Consider the following 27690-nt stretch of genomic DNA (forward strand, 5'->3'; position numbering starts at 1 on the left):
GGCTCAGTGTCAAATTTTTAATCCCATAATACTCCTGTGAAGCGCCTTGGGGCGTTTCACTACGTTAAAGGCGCAATATAAATACCTCCGCCCCCCCCCCAAAAAAAATTAGATATGGGTAATAAATGCCGGCCTTGCCAGCGACGCCCACATCCTGTGAATGAATAGAAAGTCAGGGGTCACTGGATAATAATCAGGAACCCTGGCTGATTCTCCAACAATGGGCAACTCCTCCAGTTCAGTCCCAGCTCGAATCGATGAGCTCTGCAACGAGCAGGGAAGCCCTCTGGCCCGCTTTCTCCGAACATGACCAGGCCTGTCGAGTATTCCGATACGTGCTCAGCGAGTGAGTTTGAAAAGCGAAATTGGTTTGACCTTTCAGTGAAGTACGACTCAGCACAGGCTGGGAATCGAAGCTGGGATCTTCCTTGTACAGGCTTGACACGTGTACTCACTGACTCAACCCACTGAGTCACCCGGCTGACTCCCGTGTGCTCCCGGCTGGAATATAATCAATGCTGTAAAATATGCAAAAACGGCAATAACTGACATTTATTCATTTTCTTTTTCTTAGGCAATCCCTCGAAACGAGGATGACTTGCTTCCACACCAAAAAGGCGCAGTGTCTCTGCACCTTGATACAAACTCACACCAGGCATGGATATATCAGACTCTGTGACCTTCACTTTATTCCCAGGACGAAAGAGTGCTGATCCTGGGTGGGACCTCCCCTTTTATACCTGGAAGCCCAGGTGAGGAGCTCACTCCCTGTGGTCAAGGTGTGCATTACAAGGGTTCAGGTACAGTGTGCATGAGTTACAGTTACATACTTATAGTCATTGCAAGATGGTGAAGTACATGACAAAAGGGATGAGTTCACAGGTATTTCAATGACATTCCCAGTCCCGAACTACATCCTGAAGGGTGGAAGATGCCTGTGGGTGGGATTTTTTTAACGTGGGGTGACCGTTGCACACCAGCCACCACACGGGGCTTGACAGAGCGAGGTCTTGGTCCAGTGGCAAGGGTTAACCAGGACGACTGGAGACCAGCTCTGCTGCACGGATCTAGTGAGTTCGAGGCCCAGAAGAGGCGAGAGACCCAGGGGGCAGCACGGGCCAGCCCACACTGCGATATGGGCTGCATTTATATAGCGCCTTGAGCACAGTAAAACATCCCCACGCATTTCACAGGAGCGTAATCAAACTAAATTTGACACCGAGCCGCATGAGGAGATATTAGGGCAGGTGATCAAAAAGCTTGGTCAAAGAGGTAGGTTTTAAGGAGCGACTTAAAGGAGGAGAGAGAGGCGGAGAGGTTGAGGGAGGGAGTTCCAGAGCTTGGGGCCCAGGCAACAGAAGGCACGGCCACCGATGGTGGAGCGATTATAATCAGGGATGCTCAAGAGGGCAGAATTAGAGGAGCGCAGAGATCTCGGGGGGGTTGTGGGGCTGGAGGAGATTACAGAGATAGGGAGGGGCGAGGGCCATGGAGGGATTTGTAATCAAGGATGAGAATTTTGAAATTGAGGCGTTGCTTAACTGGGAGCCAATGTGGGTCAGCGAGCACAGTGGGTGATGGGTGAGCGGGACACAGTGCGAGTTAGGACACAGGGCAGCGAGCACAGGGGGTGATGGGTGAGCGGGACACAGTGTGAGTTAGGACACAGGGCAGCGAGCACAGGGGGTGATGGGTGAGCGGGACACAGTGCGAGTTAGGACACAGGGCAGCGAGCACAGGGGGTGATGGGTGAGCGGGACACAGTGCGAGTTAGGACACAGGGCAGCGAGCACAGGGGGTGATGGGTGAGCGGGACACAGTGCGAGTTAGGACACGGGGCAGCGAGCACAGGGGGTGATGGGTGAGCGGGACTCGGTGTGAGTTAGGACACGGGGCAGCCGAGTTAGATTAAGTGAATAGCTGTGAATGGGTGGAAAGCTGGAATGTGACCGAGGCGTTTAAGTGTCACCGTGACCAAGTTGGTAAGCACCATGGAAGGTTGGAAAATGATGGGCAGGAATAGATCAGCCGGTCCTTCGAGCTGACCCCAGGCTCATGATGGCTGAGATGTTCATGGCCAGATGCTTCACGATTCTCCCCCTGCCTCACTTTCGACCCCCCACCATGTCCCGCACCCTCACAGACATGTCAAATCCTGGGAGAAGCTAAAAACCCCAGGGCCAGTAAGAGTCAAAAATTCGCTGGAAGGTTCCTCTCCGACTCTCCCGCAGGTGATTGCACCCAGTCCAGGAGACTGCACTGACCCAGTGATATCTTTTAATCCACTCACTGCCTTTCTGATACAATCCCCGCTCCAGTCAGGAACCGGTCCTGCTCTTGCTTACAGGCGATACAGAGAATCCGCCCCCATCGTACCAGACGGCAATGTATTCCAGAAACATTTTCACTCTGAGTTGCAAGGTTGTGGGCCAATGTTCCCCCAGTGTCAGCCGTGGCTCAGTGGGCACTCTCGCCTCTGAGTCAGAAGGTTGTAGGTTCAAGTCCCACTCCAGGGACCCGAGCACATAAATCCAGGCTGACACTCCCAGTGCAGTACAGAGGGAGTGCCGCACTGTCGGAGGGGCAGTGCTGAGGGAGCGCCGCACTGTCGGAGGTGCCATCTTTCGGATGAGACGTTAAACCTGTCTGCCCTCTCAGGTGGACGTGAAAGATCCCACGACCACTATTTCGATGGAGATCAGGGGAGTTTGCCCTGGGGCCAATATTTATCCCTCAATCAACATCACAAAAACAGATAATCTGGGTCATTATCACATGGCTGTTAGTGGGAGCTTGCTGTGCGCAAGTTAGCTGCTGCATTTCCCACATTACAACAGTAACTTTAAAAAGTACTTCCTTGGCTGTAAAGCATCTTGGGGTGTTATGAGGTGGGGACAGTTTTTCTTTCAGCGAGGGTACCGAGAGGAGGAAGTTACAAAGATGCTGGAGGTGCTCGATGCAAAAAGTGAGTCTCATGTTCCCCCTGCTGGTATAACATTGCAACTGCATACAGCGGAGCTGGTCTCCATTTGTGTGAAGATCCCAGGGTAAATACCCTGATCCTACTCTCACAGTGCAGAATCCCGGCTGAAGGGACTGCAGAGTTATAACACTGTAGCATTAGTGTATTGACCCTCGAGCTCTTTATTAGAAGCTGAGCCCAGTGCCCCAGTATAAAAGCAAAGAAAGGCTTGCATTTATATATCGCCTTTCCCGACTTTAGGACGTCCCATAGCGCTTTACAGCCAATAAAGTACTTCTTGGAATGCAGTCACCATTGTAATGTGGGAAACGCGGCAGCTAATTTGCGCACAGCAAGCTCCCACACACAGCAATGTGATAATGACCCGATCATCTGTTTTTGTTATGTTGATTGAGGGATAAATATTGGCCCCAGGACACCGGGGAGAACTCCTCTGCTCTTCTTCGAAATCGTGCCATGGGATCTTTTATGTCCACCTGAGAGAGCACACGGGGCCTCGGTTTAATGTCCCATCCGAAAGACAGCACCTCCGACAGTGCAGCGTTCCCTCAGTACTGCCCCTCCGACAGTGCGGCGCTCCCTCAGTACTGCCCCTCCGACAGTGCAGTGTTTCCTCAGTACTGCCCCTCCGACAGTGCGGCGCTCCCTCAGTACTGCCCCTCCGACAGTGCGGCACTCCCTCAGTACCGCCCCTCCGACAGTGCGGCGCTCCCTCAGTACCGCCCCTCCGACAGTGCGGCGCTCCCTCAACACTGCCCCTCCGACAGTGCGGCGCTCCCTCAGCACTGCCCCTCCGACAGTGCGGCACTCCCTCAGCACTGCTCCTCCGACAGTGCGGCGCTCCCTCAGCACTGCATTGGAAGTGTCAGCCAAGATTTTGTTCTCAAGTCTCTGGAATGGGACTTGAACCCGTGACCTACTGAACTGAGCCACATATGAACTATATGTCCCAAACTCAGGATTCTGTGATGTTTATGTGATTACATTTCCTTCGGATGCCTTGCATGTGTGAGCGCAGATTATTCCCAAGGGCACAAGCCTCTTAATGGAGGCACAACATTGCTGTTCCCATCCCCTCTTATCTCAATTTCATGGGCTCTGGGTTACTTCTGGTGTCTCACTTAAGTGGCCACTTGCCACGTCAGTGCCCAGGCAACGAGTATCAGTACGATATTTGACCTTGGGGAGCATCACAATTGTCCCCAGTTCTGCTTACGCCCGATGATGGGAATTCTGCTTTTTGTTATCAGTCATTTCTTTGTACATGGGAGAGAGGGCATTCAGCATCTGTTTTCCTTCTTGCAAGGCTCAGTTGGTGACTAGAGAAATCGGAATCAGATCTTCAGACAGCATCAGCAACTCTGAGGCTCTGTCCCTTTAAGAGACGATTGGGGAAAGAAATCAGCACGGCAGCGCCACCGGATGGCAATAACAAGTACTGCAGCAACTTAATGAAATGCTCAATGCTGCCTAATTCCATTGTAGGTGTGGGAGGGGAGGGGGCTTTCCATAAAGACAAATATAGCAGTACTCTTGCCACAAAGTCAGAAGGCTGTGGGCTCAAAATCCACTCCAGGATATAAACCTCTAATCCAGGCTGACGCTCCCAGTGCAGTGCTGAGGGAGCCCCGCACTGTCGGAGGTGCCGTCTTTCTAGATGAGACGTTAAACCGAGGCCCCGTCTGCTCTCTCAGGTCGACATTAAAGATCCCGCGGCCACTATTTTTGAGGGGGTGTTCTCCCTGGTTCTCGATTTTAAAATTCCCATCCTTGTTTTCAGATCCCTCCATGGCCTCGCCCCTCCCTGGCTCTGTAACCTCCTCCAGCCCCACAACCCTCTGCGATCTCTGCGCTCCTCCAACACTGGCGTCTTGCACATCCCCCGATTTCCTTCGCTCCTCCATTGGTGGCCGTGCCTTCTGTTGCCTGGGCTCCAAGCTCTGGAATTACCTCTGTCATGCCTGACACCAGGGGGCGCCACTGTCGGAGGTCACTGGGCTGTACGCACGTGTGTGCAGCCCAGGTATAAAAGGAAAGCCATCATGTAATGTATTCACTTTGGGCCCGAATAAAGCAGAGTCAGGTTTGTACCCGTGTTAGTTTACAGTATTCAGTTATTACATACATTACATTTGGCAACGAGGTAACTTAAGAACCTTCGCATGCAAAAATGAGCACAATTGGAATTCTGCAGAGATTCGTGGCGGGAGAGGACGGGGCAGATTGTGTAGTTCGCCTGGACCAGTACTTCATGGCCAACAAAATGGAGGAACCCACTGACACAGTTAGGCGCAGGGCGGTCTTCCTCACGGTTTGCGGTCCGAAAATCTCTGGACTCATAAAGAATCTTCTCTCGCCTGCAAGTCCAACGGACAAGGACTATGAGGAATTGTGTGCTCTGGTACGTGACCATCTCAAACCAGAAGAAGGCATCATCATCTCTACACGCACGTTCGTTCTGAGGGCCAGGACGTGTCGGAATTCGTTGCCGACCTAAGACGTCTAGCTGGACCGTGTAAGTTCGAAAACGCGTTTGCAGACATGCTGCGGGACCTCTTTGTAAATCGGCATCAACCACGAGGCGATCCTGCGTAAGCTACTGGCGGTGGCGATGCTGGATTTGAGCAAGGCCATCACGATTGCCCAGGCATGCATGACGGCGGACAAAAACTTAAAAAGCAGATATCATCGAAAAATTGGAACTCGGCAAGTACTGTAAACAAGATTGCATCATCGTTTGGCAGAGCTGCATATGGCAGGGCCTACTCGACTGGGTATGCAAAACCTGTGGCTGCCCAAAGTCCGCCAATGGGAATGAATCCGATTTCACCGTGTTGGCGTTGTGGGGACAATCATCGGCCTCATCAGTGTCGGTTTAATCAGTACATTTGTAAAGGCTGTTCGAGACTGGGGCATCTCCAGCGCAGGTGTCCGCAACTGAGCAAGCGTGCTGCGACACACCACGTGGAGGATGATGACCGGTATAGCGTGGATCCGGATATGCAATCCGAGATACGAGAGGCGGACGTGTAGGAACTGTATTCGTTCCTAACAAAGAGCCAACCGATAATGATTAATGTGAAACTTAACGGTGTGCTGGTACCGATGGAATTGGACACGGGGGCGAGTCAATCAATAATGAGCCAGAGGACATTCGACAAGCTGTGGGATACTAAGGCTGTGAGGCCTAAGCTGAGTCCAGTCAATGCCAATTTGCCTACGTACACTAAAGAACTCATAACAGCGATTGGCAGTGCAGTAGTCAAGGTGTCATATGATGGTGCGGTTCATGATTTACCGTTATGAATTGTCCAGGCAATGGTCCATCGCTGTTCGGCAGGAATTGGCTAGAAAAAAATCAAGTGGAAGTAGAACGATATCAAGGCGTTGTCGTCGTCGTCGGATACTCCATGTGCTCAAGTGCTGGGCAAGTACTCCTCGCTGTTTGAACCAGGCATCGGCAATTTCACGGGAGCCAAGGTGCAGATCCATGTGGACTCGGTTGCAAGACCGTTCATCATAAAGCTCGGGCGGTTCCGTACACAATGAGAAGGTCAAAATCGAACTGGACAGACTCCAGTGTGAAGGGGTCATATCACCGGTCGAATTTAATGAATGGGCCAGCCCCATTGTTCCCGTGTTGAAGAATGATGGCACTGGTAGGATTTGTGGAGACGACAAGGTTACGATCAACCGAGTTTCGAAATAGGATCAATACCCGTTACCGAAGGCTGATGACCTGTTTGCAATACTAGCTGGGGGGGGAAGTCATTCACTAAACTGGATCTGACGTCGGCCTACATGACACAGGAGCTGGTCGAGACATCGAAGAAACTTACATGCATCAACACTCATAAAGGAGCCATATTTCAGAGGAACATGGAGAGTCTGCTGAAGTTGGTCCCTAGAACCATCGTGTTCCAAGATGACATCCTGGTCAAAGGTCGTGACACCGCCGAACAGCTGAACAACCTGGAAGAGGTTCTACATCGTCTGGTCAAAGTGGGACTCAGACTGAAACGTTCAAAGTGCGTCTTCATGGCACCGGAAGTCGAATTCCTGGGGAGGAAAATTGCTGCTGACGGCATCAGGCCAACGGACTCGAAAACCAAGGCCATCAAAAATGCACCCAAGCCTCAGATTGTGACGGAGCTGTGTTTGTTCCTGGGCCTACTCAACTACTTTGGTCATTTCCTACCCAGATTGAGCACTTTATTAGAGCCACTGCACATGCTGCTAAGAAAAGGCGACAACTGGGTTTGGGGTGCGTCTCAAGATAGAGCTTTTGAGAAAGCTACTAATCTGCTTTGCTCTAACAAGCTGCTGGTACATTATGATCCGTGCAAGCGTCTAGTATTGGCCTGTGCTGCTTCGTCATATGGAGTTGGTTGTGTGCTTCAAGAAGCTAATGAGTCAAGTAAACTACAACCTGTTGCATATGCCTCTAAAAGTTTGTCAAAATGGAAAGAGCCTACAGCTTGGTAGAAAAAAAAGCATTAGCCTGTGTGTATGGGGTTAAAAAGATGCATCAGTACCCGCTTGGTCTTCGGTTTGAACTGGAAACAGATCACAAGCCACTCATTTCATTGTTTTCGGAAAATACCAGTGCATCGTCCCGCTGACATTATCTGCCTATGATTATGTCATTCGCCATAGACCTGGCACCGAGAATTGTGCCGATGCACTAAGCCGTCTGCCATTGCCCACACCGGAGGTGGAGACGCCACAATCTGCAGACCTACTGTTAGTTATGGATGTCTTTGAAAGTGAAGGAACACCTGTCACGGCTCAACAAGTTAAGACCTGGACCAGCCAGGACCCGATATTATCGGTTGTGAAACGTTGTGTCCCTAGTGGTAATTGGTCTGCCATACCCAAGCAAATGGGTGATGAGACCAAATCTTAGAACCGTCGCAAAGACGACCTATCCATTCAGTCAGATTGATTACTGTGGGGTAATCGTGTTGTTATGCCTAAGAAAGGCAGAGAGAAATTTGTACATGATCTACATAGCACTCATCCTGGTATTGTCATGATGAAAGCCATTGCCAGGTCTCATGTATGGTGGCCGGGAATTGACTCTGAGCTGGAATCATGTGTGCATCAGTGCAACACTTGCATGCAGCTAAGTAAAGCACCAGCGGAATCGCCGCTGAGCCTGTGGTCTTGGCCATCTAAACCATGGTCCAGGATCCACATCGACTTTGCAGGTCCCTTCCTGGAGAAGATGTTTTTAGTTGTGGTGGATGCTTATTCCAAGTGGATAGAGTGTATAATCATGTCATCCAGTACATCCACAGCTACCATTGAGAGCCTTCATGTCATGTTTACCACTCATGGTCTGCCAGGCATCGTTTCACTAGTCTGGAGTTTCAAAAGTTCATGAAACTCAATGGTATCAAACATGTAAGGTCAGCACCATTCAAACCCGCATCTAACGGTCAAGCAGAGTGTGCTGTCAAAACCATCAAGCAGAGTATGAAACATGTAACTCAAGGTTCACTGTAGACTCGCTTGTCATGCATACTGCTTAGTTACAGGACAAGACCCCACACGCTTACCGGGGTCCCCCTGCTGAACTCTTGATAAAGAGAGGGCTCAAGACCAAGCTCTCTCTTGTCCACCCTGACTTGAATGATCACGTTGAATACAGATGCCAAAGTCAGTAGTGGGATCATGATCGCGCTGCCGTGTCACGTGACATTTCTGTTAACGGTCCTGTGTATGTACTAAATTATGGTCAAGGTCCCAACTGGATCGCCGGTACTGTTACGGCCAAGGAGGGTAACAGAGTGTTTATCGCCAAGCTCAAGAATGGGCAGACTTGCAGGAAACATGTTGATCAGATAAAGCTGTGGCACACGGATGAACCGGAACAGTCTGAGGAAGACACAATCGGTGACCAACCAACCTACCCTCAGTCATCAGAGGACTCCGCTGTCATCAGTGAATCTGGACTTTCAATCCCTGACATGGTCACTGCCACTCCCATCAGATCGGCTCCCCAGCCCCCAGTCATAACAGACTCGGAACGCTCGCCCAAGGCTGGAGTTGAACTGAGACGATCAAGTTGGGAGCAGAAAGCCCCGGACCGTCTCAATTTGTAAAAAGACTGTTACTAATATCTTAAAGGGGGATATTGTCATGTATGTATGCTTGGGTTTATGAGCCACCAGGTGAGGCCACTATTGGAGGTCATTGGGCTGTGCGCACGTGTGTGCAGCCCAGGTACAAAAGGCCAGACATCGTGTCATGTAATCACTTTGGGCTCGAGTAAAGCAAAGCCAGATTTGTACCTGTGTTAGTTTAGAGTATTCAGTCTATCGAGTTATTACATACATAGCTCCGTCCCTAAACCTCTCCTCCTTTGTGACGCTCCTTAAAACCTGCCTCTTTGACCAAGCTTTTGGTCACCTGTCCTAATATCTCCTTACGTCGGTGTCAAATCTTGTTTGATAATCGCTCCTGTGAAAAGAGCCTTGGGATTTTTTTTTTACTATGTTAAAGGCGCTATATAAAGGCAAGTTGTTGTTGTTGTTGGTGTCCTGGGGACCAACATTTATCCCTCAACCAACACCTAAAACAGATTGATCTGGGCCATTACCACATTGCTGTGTGTGGGAGCTTGCTGTGCAGACAGTACCTCGCTGGCTGTGAAGGCGCTTTGGGGCGCCCAGAGGTCGCGAAAGGTGCAATATAAATGCAAGTTCTTTCTTCCCAGTATTCACGATGTTAGTTGATCCACTCCCCCCCCCCCCCCCCCCAGCCCTTGAGCAGACTTGAGCGCAGCCAGGACTGTCAGAGCGAATCTGTAACACAGTGACTGCGCGCTGAGCAGCAAGGCAGCAGTTTAACGGAAAGAGATTAAACTTTTCAACTCAGCCTCATTAAGAGACGCTCCCCGAGTCCCAGGCTGCCACCTCCCCCTCTTCTTAATTAGATTCGAGGCAGAAAGACAAGGATTGATGAGGCTCACGCTCCTGAATCGCCAATTAATTGCGTGCCTTTCTCAAATGAAGAAGTGTTATTTGCATTAAACGGGCACCGTGTACCTCGGCCTGGGTTGTGAAGGAGCCGTGCACAATTCGAGCTGTTGGCTGCGCTCTCGGGCATTGCTAGCCTTGCTGTGCCACTTAGCGTTCCGCTTTCATGCCCCGCGACGCATCATTTGCACTGTGTGTGTGTGTGTGTTTTTATCCACCTCCCCCGACTCCGGTGTTAAGAATTTCCCCGGCGGGGTAAGCACGCCGGGTGAGGATTTCCGCCCCGCGGTGTATTCGCGAGCCAGCGTCCCCGGCCGAGCCGAGGAATTCTCCCCTCTCGCTGCGCAGGTCTGCCGTTCATTCCAGCTCCTCCAGGATTACCCCAGTGTCCGAGCCACATGTCAGCCGTGGCTCAGTGGGCAGCACTCTGGTCTCTGAGTCAGAGAGGGTGTGGACTGGAGTCCCACTCCAGGGACTGGGGTACCACCAAATCCAGGCTGACGCTCCCTGTGCAGTGCTGAGGGAGCGCCGCACTGTCGGAGGGGCGGCGCTGAGGGAGCGCCGCGCTGTCGGAGGGGCGGTGCTGAGGGAGCGCCGCGCTGTCGGAGGGGCGGCGCTGAGGGAGCGCCGCGCTGTCGGAGGGGCGGTACTGAGGGAGCGCCGCACTGTCGGAGGGGTGATGCTGAGGGAGCGCCGCACTGTCGGAGGGGCAGTGCTGAGGGAGCACCGCACTGTCGGAGGGGCGGTGCTGAGGGAGCGCCGCACTGTCGGAGGGGCGGCACTGAGGGAGCGCCGCACTGTCGGAGGGGCAGCGCTGAGGGAGCGCCGCGCTGTCGGAGGGGCGGCGCTGAGGGAGCGCCGCACTGTCGGAGGGGCGGTACTGAGGGAGCGCCGCACTGTCGGAGGGGCGGCGCTGAGGGAGCGCCGCGCTGTCGGAGGGGCGGCGCTGAGGGAGCGCCGCACTGTCGGAGGGGTGATGCTGAGGGAGCGCCGCACTGTCGGAGGGGTGATGCTGAGGGAGCGCCGCACTGTCGGAGGGGCAGTGCTGAGGGAGCGCCGCACTGTCGGAGGGGCAGTGCTGAGGGAGCGCCGCACTGTCGGAGGGGCGGTACTGAGGGAGCGCCGCACTGTCGGAGGGGCAGTGCTGAGGGAGCGCCGCACTGTCGGAGGGGCGGTACTGAGGGAGCGCCGCACTGTCGGAGGGGCAGTGCTGAGGGAGCGCCGCACTGGGTGGACGTAAAAGATCCCATTGCCACTATTTCAAAGAAGAGCAGGGGAGTTCTGGGGCCAATATTTATCCCTCAATCAACATCACTAAAACAGATTATCTGGTCATTATCACATTTGAGAGAGATTGCTGTGCACAGATTGGCTGTTATCTCTCCTACATTAACAAAAGACTTGCATTTATATAGCGCCTTTCACAACCACCGGATGTCTCAAAGCGCTTTACAAGCAATGAAGTACTTTTTGGAGTGTAGTCACTGTTGTAATGTGGGGAAACGCGGCAGCCAGTTTGCGCACAGCAAGCTCCCACAAACAACAATATGATAATGACCCAGATCATCTGTATTTTTGTTATGTTGATTGAGGGATAAACATTGGCCCCGGGACACCCGGGAGAACTCCCCTGCTCTTCTTTGAAATAGTGGCCATGGGATCGTTTACGTCCACCTCAGAGGGCAGACGGGGCCTCGGTTTAACATCTCATCCAAAAGAAGGCACCTCCGACAGTGCAGTGCTCCCTCAGCACTGCACTGGGAGTGTCAGACTAGATTTATGTGCTCAAGTCGCTGGAGTGGGACTTGAACCCACAACCTTCATAACGCAGAGGTGAGTGTGCTGCTCACTGAGCCACGTCTGACACCAGTGATTACACGCCAGAAGCACTTCACTGGCTGATTAAGCGCTTTGAGACATCCTGAGGTTGTGCAAGGTGTCGTTTAAATGCACGTCTTTCTCTCTCTATATAGATGGCAATTTAACCCTAGGGATTCGCATGGCTTAATAAATCAAGGGAGAGAAGCCATCACAGTTAATTAAGATTAGAAAGTCAAGCCTTTGGGCTTTTGGTACGAACATTGTTAGCTGGAACATCAACCCTTTGCACACTGCAGTTTTATTCAGTGAGCGAGCTTGCGTGGGCAGGAGCCTCTGTCAAAGAACAACACGCCAAGATGAGTGGATTTGAACCGTTTGGTTTGGGTGAACCCTTTCTCGGTTCGATGACTTTGGGGATTGGAATCCATTTAAAAACAGATTAAAAAGGCAAGGGGCTAAAAAAAAAAAAAAAATAATCCCTCTCGTCTCGTTGAGATGGAGGGAGCCTGAAACCTGATTAAGCGAAGGAGATTCAGATCGTAATCTCTTGACTGTGTGGAGACCTTGCTCAGGGCGAGTGGGCTGGGACACAGCTTAACGAGGAGATAGCTTCAGAACCCGGGGCTGGACCTTCTCTCATCCCCCCCCCCCCCGAAATTCTGCAGCAGCTCTGTGACAACAGAGCCAAGGAGTGGGGGGCAGTCTTGAGAACTTTAATTTTTTTTTCTACTTGTCCCCTTTGGAAGTTCTCCCAGCTATGGGGGAGTGGACCATCTTGGAGAGGCTTCTGGAGGCTGCAGTCCAGCAACACTCCACCATGATCGGAAGGTAGGGGAAATGGATAAACCTCTTTATTTAAGTTTCTTGCACGCGTTCTTAAAACAGGTGCAACCTTAGAGTAACCCTGCGGCCTGGATTTTCGGTTATCCATCTTCTCTTCTTTTTGGGCGATCGCTCGGTGTCCGAGGAAGACTTGCTTCCACACTAATGAGTTCTCGGGTGACGGATGAGACCAATGCGGGGACCTACAGTCCCTGTCACAGGGGGGGGGCAGACGGTGGTTGGGGGGGGGGGGGGCTTGGGTTGCCGTGCGCTCCTTCCGCTGTTTGTGCTTGGCTTCCGCGTGCTCCCGGCGACGAGACTCGATGGCGTCCGGCGCCCTCCCGGATGCACCTCCTCCACTTTGGCCGGTCTCGGGCCAGGGATTCCCAAGAGTCGGTGGGGATGTTGCATTTTTTTTTCCAGGGAGGCTCTGAGGGTGTTCCTTGAAGCGCTTAACTCTGCCCAGCTGGGGCTCACTTGTCATGTCGGAGCTCCGAGTAGAACGCTTGCTTTGCCAGAGGGGGCGTTAATGGGAGCGCTCGAGGTTACCGACCGGGAGCCCAGCATTTAGCGCCCCGACCAAAAATTCACGAGCAGCTCACTGGGGGCGCAAACCGTTCGCGCCCGGCTGCTGACGACCATGACGTATTCCTGGTGCAACGCCCGTGCTTGCTTCCCGGCCGGTAAATTTGCCGCGGCCGCCTCATTGAGCGTTCGCCAAGAACAACATCGGGAAAAACAGTCGGTGCAGGCGTGCAGAATTGTTAACTGGTGGTCACTTAACGGGACGAGGAAGCGCTTCCCTCCGAGGTCACAGTCAGTGCAATGTTTACACACAGCACGGTGCGTGGGCCTCCGAGTGTGCAGTGAGTGGCAGACAGGCGTAACAGTGCAGGTTGCAAACAAGTGGTTTGGAAAACTTTAATGGGGGTGCGTTACTATGTCGCGCCCTTAAGACTCGGCTGTTCCCGGAGGTTGAATCGGAGTTCCACGCATGCGCGATGACTCGGTTAAACTTAGCACCGGAAATTTCGTGAGCGCCCCACCAGCTCTGGTGCGCGATGGCTAATTTACCGCCCCTGTCAGCTCTTCGGCCGATTCTGACGAATTTCTGGGCGGGCGGCGCAAACTTTTTCCAGGCGCTAAAAGTACCGCTCCGCCTGGATTAACGCCGCAACAGATGCGCGGCCGAATTTCTCTCCCCTTGGATTATTATGCGTTTATTTTTGACGGTGAGTTGTGTGTGTGTGTGTGGGTTGTTTTGATTATATGGATAATTTAGCAAATTATGCACATGCACTGGTGTGTGTGTGTGAGTTCTTGTTACAAGAGGTGAGATGTTTGACCCAGAAACATCGGAGAAATCGGCACTGCCAGCAGTAATTAGGGGTTTATGAAACTTCGCCCAAACATTAAATGAAATTTTAATCCATTTAATTCCTTCAATTGATGCTTGCAGACTAGGCTAACACTCCCAGTGCAGTGCTGAGGGAGCGCCGCACTGTCGGAGGGGCAGTGCTGAGGGAGCGCCGCACTGTCGGAGGGGCAGTGCTGAGGGAGCGCCGCACTGTCGGAGGGGCGGTACTGAGGGAGCGCCGCACTGTCGGAGGGGCAGTGCTGAGGGAGCGCCGCACTGTCGGAGGGGCAGTACTGAGGGAGTGCCGCACTGTCAGAGGGGCAGTACTGAGGGAGCGCCGCACTGTCGGAGGGGCAGTACTGAGGGAGCGCCGCACTGTCGGAGGGGCAGTACTGAGGGAGTGCCGCACTGTCGGAGGGGCAGTACTGAGGGAGCGCCGCACTGTCGGAGGGGCAGTACTGAGGGAGCACCGCTCTGTCGGAGGGGCAGTACTGAGGGAGCGCCGCACTGTCAGAGGGGCAGTACTGAGGGAGTGCCGCACTGTCGGAGGGGCAGTGCTGAGGGAGCGCCGCACTGTCGGAGGGGCGGTGCTGAGGGAGCGCCGCACTGTCGGAGGGACAGTGCTGAGGGAGCGCTGCACTGTTGGAGGTGCTGTCTTTCGGATGTGACGTTAAACCGAGGCCCCCTCTGCCCTCTCAGGTGGATGTAAAAGATCCCACGGCCGCTATTTCCAGGAAGAGCAGAGGTGTCCTGGAGCCAATATTTAACCCTCAATCAACATCACTAAAAGATGATCTGGGTCATTATCACGTTGCTGTTTGTGGGAGCTTGCTGTGCGCAAATTGGCTGCTGTGTCTCCCACATTACAACAGTGACTACACACCAAAAGTACTTCATTGGCTGTAAAGCGCTTTGGGACGTCGAGGTCATGAAAGGCGCTATATAAATGCAAGTCTTTCTTTTAGTCCTATTCCCCTGCCCTTTCCCATTTCTAAATATTTTTCTTTTTTCAAATGTTTTTCCAATTCCCTTTTAAAACCTTTAGTGGATTTTGCTCCAGGCATTCCAGGTCTCAACAAGGCTCAGAGTAAAGCGAATAAATTCTCCAAAGCCTCTCCCTTCATTCTTTTTCTAATTAATCTTAAAATGATGTCCCTCTAGTTACGAACTCGCCGGGCAATGGAAATAATTCTTCCCGACTTAGCTTACCAAACCCAGCGTTATTTTGAAGTTGCCCCTTTTTTATGCCCCATTAGCACCGTGCCCCGTGGCTTGTGTCCAGGGACGGCGCGCACACGGCGATGACGTCACCGCCGTGATCGCTGACCCCTTTGCGCCCCGCCGGTGGGAAATCGGCCCTGCGGGACGCGAGACTGCTGCGGGGCCGATGTCCGAGGGGGGAGGCCGTGCGCGCCCCGGGCCGCCATTTTGTTTTCTGTCAGCCGACTCTTCCATCGGTCCCGACAATGGCGGCCCTCGTCTCGGCCAGGCCGCCCTCGTGCACTCCTCTTTGCGCGTCGGACCGCTGGGCCCGGTCGAGATTGTCCCTGGTGGCCCAGAGGCGGCCACCCCATCATCATCATAGGCAGTCCCTCGGAATCCAGGAAGACTTGCTTCCACTCTTAAAATGAGTCCTTAGGTGACTGAACAGTCCAATAGGAGAACCACAGTCCCTGTCACAGGTGGGACAGATAGTCGTTGAGGGAAGGGCTGGGTGGGACTGGTTTGCCGCACACTCCTTCTGCTGCCTGCGCTTGGTTTCTGCACGCTCTCGGCGACGAGACTCGAGGCGCTCAGCGCCCTCCCGGATGCACTTCCTCCACTTAGGGTGATCTTTGGCCAGGGACTCCCAGGTGTCGGTGGGGATGTTGCACTTTATCAGGGAGGCTTTGAGGGTGTCCTTGTAACGTTTCCTCTGGCTCGCTTGCCGTGTAGGAGTTCCGAGTAGAGCGCTTGCTTTGGGAGTTTTGTGTCTGGCATGCGAACTATTATGTGGCCTGCCCAGCAGAGCTGATCGAGTGTGGTCAGTGCCTCAATGCTGGGGATGTTGGCCCGGTTGAGGACGCTAACGTTGGTGCGTCTGTCCTCCCAGGGGATTTGTAGGATCTTGCGGAGACGTTGTTGGTGGTATTTCTCCAGCGATTTGAGGTGTCTGCTGTCTCTGAGCCATACAGGAAGGCGGGTATTACTACAGCCCTGGAGACCATGAGCTTGGTGGAAGATTTGAGGGCCTGGTCTTCAAGCACTCTTTTCCTTAAGCGGCCAAAGGCTGCACTGGTGCACTGGAGGCGATGTTGAATCTTGTCGTCAATGCATGCTCTTGTTGAAGCCTTGCAGAGTGCGCGGAGGCCCCTCCCCTTTAATTGAAGGGGCGGGGCGTTGTGGCGCCTCAGCGCTACGCGGAGCTTCCGTCTCGTTTGAGGGGTGCAAAGGTCAATTCCACGCTGGGGGCAGGACGTCCGGGCTAGGCGATAACTGACCTGGTCCCGAAGGGGTACCCTGGCAACTTCGGCCCCCCTAACTCTTGACCTTCTGTGTTCTAATGAAAAGAAACCCCATGCTCTTATAATTAACGCCTCCCCTCCCTGGTATGAGTTGAGTGAATCTCTCCTGCCCCTTCTCCACAGTCTTGACATCTTTCAACGTCTAGTATTCACCTGGCTCGTATCACCAACAGCGTTGCTACCCTAAAATGTTAAATTACTAAACCCTTAATGTGCACGCACCATTATGAATTGAATTAAATCGCTTGCATTTCTATAGCGCCTTTCACTACCTCGGGACGTCCCAAAGCGCTTTACAGTCAATGAAGTACTTTCTGAAGCGTAGTCGCAGTTGTAATGTAGGAAGCGCGGCAGGCAAATTGCGCACAGCAAGCTCCCACACACAGCAATGTGATAATGACCAAATCATGTGCTTTTAGTGATGTCGGTTAAGGGATAAATATTGGCCCCAGGACACCGGGGAGAACTCCCCTGCCCTTTACTGCAAAATAGTGGCCGTGGAATCTTTTACGTCCAGCTGAGAGAGCAGACGGGGCCATCTAAACGTCTCATCTGAAAGACGGCACCTCCGACAGTGCGGCACTCCCTCAGCACTGCACTGGGAGTGATGGCCCAGATTTATGTGCTCAAGTTCCTAGTGATCCTGAGGCAGTATTTAAATTCAGTGAATTAAATAAATCTGGAATAAAAAGCCAGTATCAGTGAGCATGAAACTACCGGATTGTCAGTAAAAACCCATCGGGTTCCCTGACGTCCCTTTAGGGAAGGAAATCTGCCGCCCTTACCCGGTCTGGCCGATATGTGACTCCAGACCCACAGCGATGTGGTTGATCATTAACTGCCCCCTGAAATACCCCAGCGAGACACTCCGTTGTACCAAACCGCTACGACAAAGTCAGCACTTTGGAAACATCTTCACCACACGGACTGAAGCGGTTTAAAAAGGCGGCTCATCGCCACCTTCTCGAGGGGCAATTAGGGATGGGCAATAAATGCCGGCCTTGCCAGCGACGCCCACATCCCGTGAACGGAATAAATTAAACACGCAAGTACACACTGTGGTAGTTGCGGAGTTCCAGGTCTTGCGCCGTGCTCCTGAACATTTAAAAATAAAAAATACAGGACTGTGCAGGATTGAGTTTCTAAGTTCTCTGAGACAAAGGGAATGGACCGAAGCGAGTCTCGTGGTCACCGATTCAAAGTCAAAGCACAGAAGCTAAATATCTGCATGACTGAGTCCCAAGATGTTAATCAGTGTGTTTCATCTTCCCTACCCTCTCCTCGCACTCTGGCCAGAGGCACTGATTCAACAGCAACACCTTCTGGAGCCGCAGAACTGGAAATTTGCGCACAGCAAGCTCCTACAAACTGCAACATGATAACGACCATCTAATCTGTTTTTTAATGATGTTGGTTGGGGGATAAATATTAGCCCCAGGACACTGGGGAGAACTCCCCCTGCTCTTCTTTTAAATACTGCCATGTGATAATTTACACCCACCTGAGAGAGCAGACGGGGCCTCGGTTTAACGTCTCATCCAAAAGACGGCACCTCCGACAGTGCGGCGCTCCCTCAGCACTGCCCCTCCGACAGTGCGGCGCTCCCTCAGCACTGCCTCTCCGACAGTGCGGCGCTCCCTCAGCACTGCCCCTCCGACAGTGTGGCACCTCCTCAGCACTGCCCCTCCGACAGACCTCGGACTTAAAGGACGATTTATTAGAAGTGTAATGTTTGTAACTGTAAACAGTAACGTTAAAATGGATTTAAAAATTGCTACTATTAACGTGCGCAGCGTAAAATCCACTACGCGATGTGTTTCCACCTTGGGGTACCTCGCCAAGGTCAAAGCAGACCTGCTGTTCTTGCAGGAGTGCGGTCTGCCGCACTCCAGCAGTTACCGGCAGTGGTCACGATGGTGGCCCCATGGACCATCCGTCTGGTCAGGAGGCAACGACAGCCAGTCCTCCGGCCTGGGCATTCTGCTGCGGGGAGGCCACTTCACCATCACCGAAGTTAAGGAGGTGGTGGGCGGCCGTCTCCTCGTAGCAGACGTAATGTACAAAAATTCCCCTCTAGGGCTAATTAACGTGTATGCCTCACCTCTCAGAAGCGAGTGGCTGGCCCTCTTCCAGCAGCTCCCACTGCTGCTGGCGATGTCCAGGCCGGTCATTCTGGGCGGTGACTTCAACTGCATCATCGAGGCGGCTGGATGATCCAGCAGAGCCGACAGCAAGCTGGGCACCACGTCCAGACTCCTGATGGACGCGGTAAAAGATGCCAAGCTGTGCGACGTCTTCAGCAACCCTGCAGACGGAGCACCGCTCAGATACACCTGGTCAAGACCAGACGGGTCCGTCCGTTCCAGAATAGACTTCCTGTTTGTGTCCCACACACTCAAGGTCAGATCCACCGACGTCACGCCGGTGTTCTTCTCTGACCACTGCCTCCCACAGGAAAACCAGAAAGTTGGCAGAGGGATGTGGAAGTTGAACGAGAAACTGTTGACTCCGGAAAACGTTGAGGAACTCAAGAGGGATTACAAAGGTTGGAGAAGCGTAAAGCCCCTCTGCGATTCCCCGATGCACTGGTGGGAAACAATCAAGACAAACATCAAGAGTTTCTTCATCCTCAAAGGTGTTCAGGAGGCGAGAGGGAGACAGAGGGAATTGTCCCAACTCCAGACGAATATGCAAAACCTGCTCCTGCTGCAGTCGATGGGGGTCGATGTCGCGGAGGAACTCGAAGAGGTGAAGGGCAGCAAGCCTCGCTCTTTGCCTCAGAGTCCTCCAAAATCATTTTCCGCTCCAGAGTCCGCTCCGTCGAGCAGGATGAGACGTGTTCGCGCTTCTTCTTCCAGAAGGTACACAGGGGGAGCTCTGTGATCACCAGCCTAAAGGAAGAAGACGGTTCTGTGACGTCTTCGCAGCCTGACATGCTGAGGATCAGCAAATCCTCCTATGCCAGGCTGTATGACGTCAAGCCCACAGACCGCGCGGCCTCTCAGTCGTTCCTGTCGTCTATCATGGAGGTCCTAGACGACATCGAGTGGGAGAGTCTGGACCACCCCTTAACTCTGGACGAGCTGACAATGGCCGCCCGGTCCCTCGAGACGAATAAAACCCCCGGAAGCGACGGCTTACCGGTCGAGTTGTATTCGGCTCTGTGGGACTGGATGGGCCCAGACCTGCTGGAAGTGTACGAGGATATGCTTCTGGCTGGCAGTATGTCAGAATCAATGAGGAAAGGCATCATCACCCTCATCTACAAGCAGAAGGGGGAGAGGGAGGAAATCCAAAACTGGCGGCCCATTTCGCTGCTCAATGTGGACTACAAGATCCTGTCAAAGGTCATCGCCAACAGGGTCAAGTCTGCTCTTGAGCTGGTGATTCACCCGGACCAGACCTGCGCTGTCCCCGGCAGGAAGATCTCTGATAGCCTCGCGCTACTCAGGGATACGATCGCCTACGTGCGGGACAGGAGGGTGGACACCTGCTTACTCAGCTTAGACCAGGAGAAGGCCTTTGACAGGATATCGCACACGTACCTGATGGACGTGCTCTCCAAAATGGGGTTTGGGGAGGGTATCTGCAATTGGGTCAAACTGCTCTACACAGACATCAGTAGTGCAGTTCTAATCAACGGGTGGGAAACTGAAAGCTTTCCGATCAGATCTGGAGTCAGGCAAGGCTGTCCTCTCTCGTGTATCTTGTTTGTGTGTTGTATCGAGCCCTTTGCCAGGTCCATCAGGAAGGATGTGGGCATTAGAGGGGTGACGATACCAGGCAGCGGAGGCGCTCAGGTCAAGATCTCCCTTGTAAAGTCCTGTCCCCTCAGCACAGATTCACACGAGGCATGTAGTGAAGTCAAGGTCACTCTGGACCTGCACCTTTATTTCACAGCTCTGGAATGCTGCACTTGCCTGAGACCTGTCCTTATATACCTGTCTCTTGCAAGTGCACCCCTGGTGGTAAGGTATGCTGGTGATTACAGGTCATATCTTATTACAGTCATGTATAGCATGTTAGGATACAGTTATATATAATAATGTAAGATACATGACATCCCTGTACATGGACGACGTGGCCATCTTTTGCTCGGATCCGCAGTCGGTCCCCAGATTGCTCACAATCTGCGACCAGTTTGATTTGGCCTCGGGGGCGAAGGTCACTCGCAGCAAGAGCGAGGCCATGTTCTTTGGCAACTGGGCCGACCGATCCTTTGTTCCCTTCACCGTTAAGCCAGATTACCTGAAGGTGTTGGGAATATGATTCGGAGCGGACGGGGCGTGCGCCAAAAACTGGGAAGAGCGAATCGCCAAAGTGAAGCAAAAACTGGGATGGTGGAAGCTGCGCTTCCTCTCCATGGCAGGAAAGAACCTGGTCATCAGGAGTGAGGTGCTCTCGGGGTTGCTACACGTGGCACAGGTCTGGCCCATCTCTCGCTCCTGTGCCGCGGCAGTCACCCGGGCCGTCTTCCACTTTGCCTGGAGGTCCAAAATGGACCGTGTCCGCAGAGACACAATGTACTAATCTCTGGACAGTGGAGGAAAGGATGTTCCGAACGTGGCCCTCATCCTGATGGCCACCTTTGTGTGCGGCTGCATCAAGCTGTGCACAGACCCCCGGTACGCAAACACCAAGTGTCACTACGTGCTGAGGTTCTACCTGTCCCCGGTGTTGCGAAGGATGGGTCTGGCCACGCTGCCGTGAAACGGCCCCACCAGTTGGACCATGCCTGTCCACCTGTTCTTCGTGGAAACGTTTTTCACAAAAAACCCCTTTGACCACAAAGCCATAAAACAGTGGTCAGCACGTAAGGTCCTGGACGCCCTACGAAAGAAGGAGAGGGTGGACCCTGTCGGGTGGTTCCCTGAGCGGACTGTCAAGCTCGTTTGGCAGAACGTCTCATCGCCAGAGCTTTCACACAAGCACCAAGACGTAGCTTGGTTGGCGGTGAGGAGGGCCTTACCAGTCAGAGCTTTCATGCACAGCCGACGTCTCAGCAACACGGCACGGTGCCCCCGAGTCGGCTGTGGGGCGGACGAGACTGTCACCCATCTCCTTCAAGATTGCGCCTTTGCAAGGCAGGTCTGGAAGGAGATGCAGTGGTTGCTGTCGAGCTTCATCCCAAGCAGCTCCGTAACACAGGACTCTGTGCTCTACGGGCTGTTCCCAGGGACACACACCGAGACAGACATCACCTGCTGCTGGAGGGTCATCAACCCGGTGAAAGAAGCCCTTTGGTCTTGCCCAAACTTGCTGGTCTTCCAGAGCAAGGAGATGTCCACGTCTGCGTGTTGCAGACTGGCGCAATCCAAGATCCAGGATTACGTGCTGAGGGACGCACTAACAATTGGTGCAGTCGCCGCAAAGGCACGGTGGGGAAGGGCCACAGTTTAAAGCCCTTCCGCCACGGTAAACCCCGGGGCAGGAATCAGTACAAAACCCCCCTCGGGCCGTACTTGTAACTTCTTTTTTGCATACATGGAGCACCATGACCTGTAAACACCTATGTAGTGCCATGTACAATGCAAGGTCTGTTTCGTAATGCATGTTGAAAAGAAAAAAATGGAAATGTACCGTCACCCATTCCGTGTACTGTATAGTGACACATGTAATGTAATTTGTCGAATGTACTACAATGTATCCTGTATTGTACCGAATTGTACTTGAACTGAAAAGCAAGGGAATGTATCGAACGGAACTGCCGTCAGCACCCAAATGTAGTGTATGGGATTGCTGACCACAGCTAATTGTACAAAACTGCTTTTGAATGTACTGTACAAATTTTTATATGAATAAAGTATATTTTTGAATTTAAAAAAATGCCCCTCCGACAGTGTGGCGCTCCCTCAGTGCTGCCCCTCCGACAGAGCGGTGCTCCCTCAGCACTGCCCCTCCGACAGTGCGGCGCTCCCTCAGTACTGCCCCTCCGACAGTGCGTTGCTCCCTCAGCACGGCCCCTCCGACAGTGCGGCGCTCCCTCAGTACTGCCCCTCCGACAGTGCGGCGCTCCCTCAGCACCGCCCCTCCGACAGTGCGGCGCTCCCTCAGCACTGCCCCTCCGACAGTACGGCGCTCCCTCAGTACCGCCCCTCCGACAGTGCGGCGCTCCCTCAGTACCGCCCCTCCGACAGTGCGGCGCTCCCTCAGTACTGCCCCTCCGACAGTGCGGCGCTCCCTCAGTACTGCCCCTCCGACAGTGCAGCGCTCCCTCAGTAATGTACTGGGAGTGTCAGCCTGGAATTTTGTGCTCAAGTACCTGGAGTGGGACTTGGACCCACAACCCTCTGACTCAGAGGCGAGAGACGGTGCTACCCACTGAGCAATGGCTGGCACTCAGGACGTCCCAAAGCAAAGCACTTTACAGCAAATGAAGTACTTTTAAGAACATAAGAAATAGGAGCAGGAATCGGCCATCCGGCCCCTCGTGCCTTCACTGCCATTCAATAAGATCATGGCTGATCTGATCATGGACTCAGCTCCACTTCCCTGCCCACTCCCCAAAACCCTATACTCCCTTATCGCTCAAAAATCTGTCTATCTCCACCTTAAATATATTCAATGATCCAGCCTCCACAGCTCTCTGGGGCAGAGAATTTCATAGATTTACAACCCTTAGAGAGAAGAAATTTCTTCTCATCACAGTTTTAAATGGGGGAGGGGGGGCCCTTATTCGAAGACTATGCCCCCTAGTTCTAGTCTCCCCCATCAGTGGAAATATCCTCTTTGCATCCACCTTGTCGAGCCCCCTCATTATCCTATACGTTTCAATATGATCACCTCCCATTCTTCTGAATTCCAATGAGTAGAGGCCCAACCTGCACAACCTTTCCTCATAAGTCAACCCCTTCATCCCCGGAATCAATCTAGTGTTTCGAACTTGTGAAGCTTTTGAAGTGTGGTCATTGTAACGTGTGACTCTGTGATGCAGGGTTGATTTAATGTGCTTGTTCCCTCGTGTCATCATCATAGGCAGTCCCTCGGAATAGAGGAAGACTTGCTTCCACTTAGGTGACTAAACAGTCCAATACGAGAGCCACAGTCCCTGTCACAGGTGGGACAGACAGTGGTTGAGGGAAGGGGTGGGTGGGACTGGTTTGCCGCACGCTCCTTCCGCTGCCTGCGCTTGGTTTCTGCACGCTCTCGGCGACGAGACTCGAGGTGCTCAGCACCCTCCCGGATGCACTTCCTCCACTTAGGGCGGACTGGTCTTTGGCCAGGGACTCCCAGGTGTCGGTGGGGATGTTGCACTTTATCAGGAAGGCTTTGAGGGTTGTCCCTTGTAACGTTTCCTCTGCCCACCTTGGGCTCGTTTGCCGTGAAGGAGTTCTGAGTAGAGCGCTTGCTTTGGGAGTCTTATGTCGGGCATGCGGACAATGTGGCCCTGCCCGGCGGAGCTGGTCGAGTGTGGTCAGTGTGGGCATACCACGGCAACTTCCAGCGCGAACTGTTCCAAGTATGCAACAACTTCGAGGTGAGCAACTGGGTGACGTCAGCAAGGTCCAGTTTGCCATTTGGAGCGTGTGCAGGAACATCAGCGGGGCCCAGGCACAGCGGAGGAGAGAGCAGGTCGGGGCGGATGAGCGGCGAGAGATCGTGGCTGAGATGTGACAAGAGGTAAGTGGTGAGAGATCGTGGCGGAGGTGCGGCGAATGCTCGTGGCGGAGGAGCGGCGAGAGACCGTGGCGGAGGTGCGGCGAATGAGGGTTCGGGGTCCAGATGAGCCGAGGGCCCAGGGGCAGCACGGGGCCAGCCCACACTGTGTGATATGTGCGCGCACTGGGTCCGTGCAGCAGAGCAGGTCTCCGGTCGTCCTGGTTAATCCTTGCCACTGGACCAAGACCTCGCTCTGTCAAGCCCGTGTGGTGGCTGATGTGCAACGGTCACCACACGTCAAAAAAATCCACCCACAGGCATCTTCCACCCCCTGGAGATCAGGACTGGAATATTGGGTCCTCCATTTAAACATCAGTGAACTCATCCCTTTTGGTGTGGAAGCAAGTCATCCTCGTTCGAGGGACCGCCTATGAATGATGCTGTAAGGTTTCTTCTTGTAAGGTTTTGTCTGAGCCACTTATCGTTTTATTTTGCAGGATTCTCCTCACGGTGGTGGTGATCTTCCGAATTCTAATCGTCGCGATTGTCGGGGAGACAGTCTACGAAGACGAGCAGACCATGTTCATGTGCAACACCCTTCAGCCCGGCTGTAACCAGGCCTGCTACGATCGGGCGTTCCCCATCTCCCACATCCGGTACTGGGTCTTCCAGATCATCCTGGTGTGCACACCGAGCCTCTGCTTCATCACCTACTCCGTGCACCAGGCCTCCAAGCAGCAGGGCAAGCGATTCTCCGTGCTCTACCCTCACCTGGACCGGGATATCGCCCGGGCTTCCGTGGAACGCAAGGAGGAGGAGAAGCCCAGAGGCAGCCTGGCCAACGGGATTTTGGGCCAGAGCCCGGAGGGGGCAGGAAAGGCCCCGGAGCCGGACTACCTGGAGAGCAACCTCTCCCGGTATTTCAGCAGGAAAAACATGAAGCTTCAGTGCCAGGAGGGAATATCGAGACTTTACATCATCCAAGTGGTCTTCAGGAATGCCTTGGAGATTGGCTTCTTGGTGGGGCAGTACTTCCTCTACGGGTTCCACGTGCCCGCAATCTTCGCGTGTGACCGGTACCCTTGCGTCAAGGAGGTGGAGTGCTACGTGTCCCGGCCCACGGAGAAGACGGTGTTCTTGGTCTTCATGTTCGCCGTCAGCGGCATTTGCGTGGTGCTCAACCTGGCCGAGCTCAACCACCTGGGCTGGCGGAAGATCAAGGCGGCCGTCAGAGGGGTGCAGGCCAAGCGGAAATCCGCCGTCGAGCTCAGGAAGAAGGAGCCGCCGTACGTCAGCGCCCAAGGCAGGACCCAATCAAGCGAGTCTGCGTACGTCTGAGCGGCAAGTCTTCAGCGGAGGTCGCCTGCAGCCCGAATGCCAACCACCAAACGCGCGGAAGGAATACTTTAATACGACGAAGAAAGATCTGTGCTCGGTCCGTGACTGCAGCATGCCTTTGCAAAGTGTGTCTGGCTAGTAAAGTCAAGATACGTTCAAGGACCAGGTAGTTCCGAAGAGAAGCCACACCCAATATAAGTTGGGGGGCAATAACATTGCTCACGTTCAACTGGATTCCTAGTCTATGGCACTTGACATTGGAACTATATTCAGGATATGAACCAGTGCGATCTGACACATCATTTGACTCAAGATCCACATGATGGATTCTAGTTTATTCGCTACAGTTTTGCATCTCTAATGTATTTGCTTCATGGGTTCTTTGCTTAAGAATTCATAGCAACACATTGCTATTCAGAACTAGTTGGTTTATTAACAAAGGTTTAACAATCACACGACACATTACCAGTTCATCCACCAGGCTCACAACTACATACCTCATCGTGGATGACCGAGACCCAACTGGTTGGGGTTTTATTGAGTCTTGTGAACATCACGTGACTGGCTTAAGCCACTCACAGTGCAACAGCTTCACACAGCATGCTCACAGGCGCATACATCACAGTCTCCATTTGGGAATAAAGCCACTCGGAATAGACGACTTCACAAGAATTGCTCATCAAGGCAAAAAGCAACAGAGGTGTTGCGCTCCTGGGACCGAGGGACAAAGTGGGTTCGATTATTATGTTTTTAGCCCCGGGGCATGCATTCAAATTCAGTCCACACTGTCTCCCTCCAATAAATGAGTAGATAAATCCATTCCTTGAACCGTCTAGACCAGGGAGCCCTTGGGATTATATTTCCCGTCCATGCCAAGTTAGCTAGTCTTGGCCACAGAGAGGGTGAATGATACCAGGGCTAATAGGGTTAAATTATGAGGACAGGTTACACAGACCAGGCTTGTATTCCCTCGAATATGGAAGATTAAGAGGTGATCTAATTGAGGTGTTTAAGATGATCAAAGGATCTAACAGGGTAGAGCGAGAGAAACTATTTCCTCTGGTGGGGGGAGTCCAGAACAAGGGGGCATCACCTTAAAATTAGAGCCAGGCCGTTCAGGGGTGATGTCAGGAAGCACTTCTTCACACAAAGGGCAGTGGGAATCTGGAACTCTCTTCCCCAAAAAGCTATTGAGGCCGGGGGATCAATTGAAAAGGTCAAAAATGAGATTGACAGATTTATGTTGTTATGGTTATGGAACAAAGGCGGATAGAAGGAATTCAGAAACAGATCAGCCAAGATCTAATTAAATGGCAGAACAGGCCCGAGGGGCTGAATGGTTTCCTCCTGTTCCCGTGTTCCTAGTGTTGCTGTGCAGGTAGTGCTATTATATCGTGTTTATGCTCCACACGAATCTATTCCCACCCAATTACATCTCACTCTATCAGCTTATAACTCTATTCCTTTCTTTATCATCAACTTATCTAGCTTCCCCTTAAATGCATCTGTACTATTGTAGAAAGAAATACTTGCATTTCTATAGCGCCTTTCACAACCAAAACACTTTACTGCCAATGAAGTACTTTTGAAGTATCGTCACTGTTGCAATGTAGGAAACACGGCAGCCAATTTGTGCACAACAAGCTCCCACAAACAGCAATGTGATAATGACCACATAATCTGTTTTTGTGATGTTGATTGAGGGATAAATATTGGCCCCGGGGCACCGGGCATAACTCCCCTGCTCTTCTTCGAAATAGTGGCTGTGGGATCTTTTACATCCACCTGAGAGAGCAGACGGGGCTTCGGTTTAACGTGTCATCTGAAAGACAGCACCTCCGACAGTGCGGCGCTCCCTCAGTACTGCCCCTCCGACAGTGCGGCACTCCCTCAGTCCTGCCCCTCCAACAGTGCGGTGCTCCCTCAGTACTGTCCCTCCGACAGTGCGGCGCTCCCTCAGTCCTGCCCTCCGACAGTGCGGCGCTCCCTCAGCACTGCCCCTCCGACAGTGCAGCATTCCCTCAGCACTGCCCCTCCGACAGTGCGGCGCTCCCTCAGCACTGCCCCTCCAACAGTGCAACACTCCCTCAGTACTGTCCCTCCGACAGTGCGGCGCTCCCTCAGTACTATCCCTCCGACAGTGCGGCGCTCCTTCAGCACTGCCCCTCCGACAGTGCGGCCTTCCTTCAGCACTGCCCCTCCGACAGTGCAACACTCCCTCAGCACTGCCCCTCCGACAGTGCGGCGCTCCTTCAGCACTGCCCCTCCGACAGTACAACACTC

General features: G+C 53.0%; 1 protein-coding gene across 1 annotated transcript; it reads left to right on the plus strand.

The window, feature by feature from the left end:
* The first annotated feature begins 756 nt into the window (after window positions 1-756).
* Window positions 757-27458, plus strand: LOC139239140 (gap junction delta-2 protein-like). The gene is made up of 3 exons (XM_070867708.1): window positions 757-800; window positions 24567-25416; window positions 25452-27458. The coding sequence occupies exon 2, from the start codon at window positions 24649-24651 to the stop codon at window positions 25405-25407; it is 759 nt and encodes a 252-aa protein (XP_070723809.1). The 5' UTR covers window positions 757-800; window positions 24567-24648; the 3' UTR covers window positions 25408-25416; window positions 25452-27458.
* The last annotated feature ends 232 nt before the right edge of the window (window positions 27459-27690 follow it).

Source organism: Pristiophorus japonicus, chromosome 26, assembly GCF_044704955.1.
Source record: "Pristiophorus japonicus isolate sPriJap1 chromosome 26, sPriJap1.hap1, whole genome shotgun sequence".
In the NCBI taxonomy this organism is placed as follows: Eukaryota; Metazoa; Chordata; class Chondrichthyes; family Pristiophoridae; genus Pristiophorus; species Pristiophorus japonicus.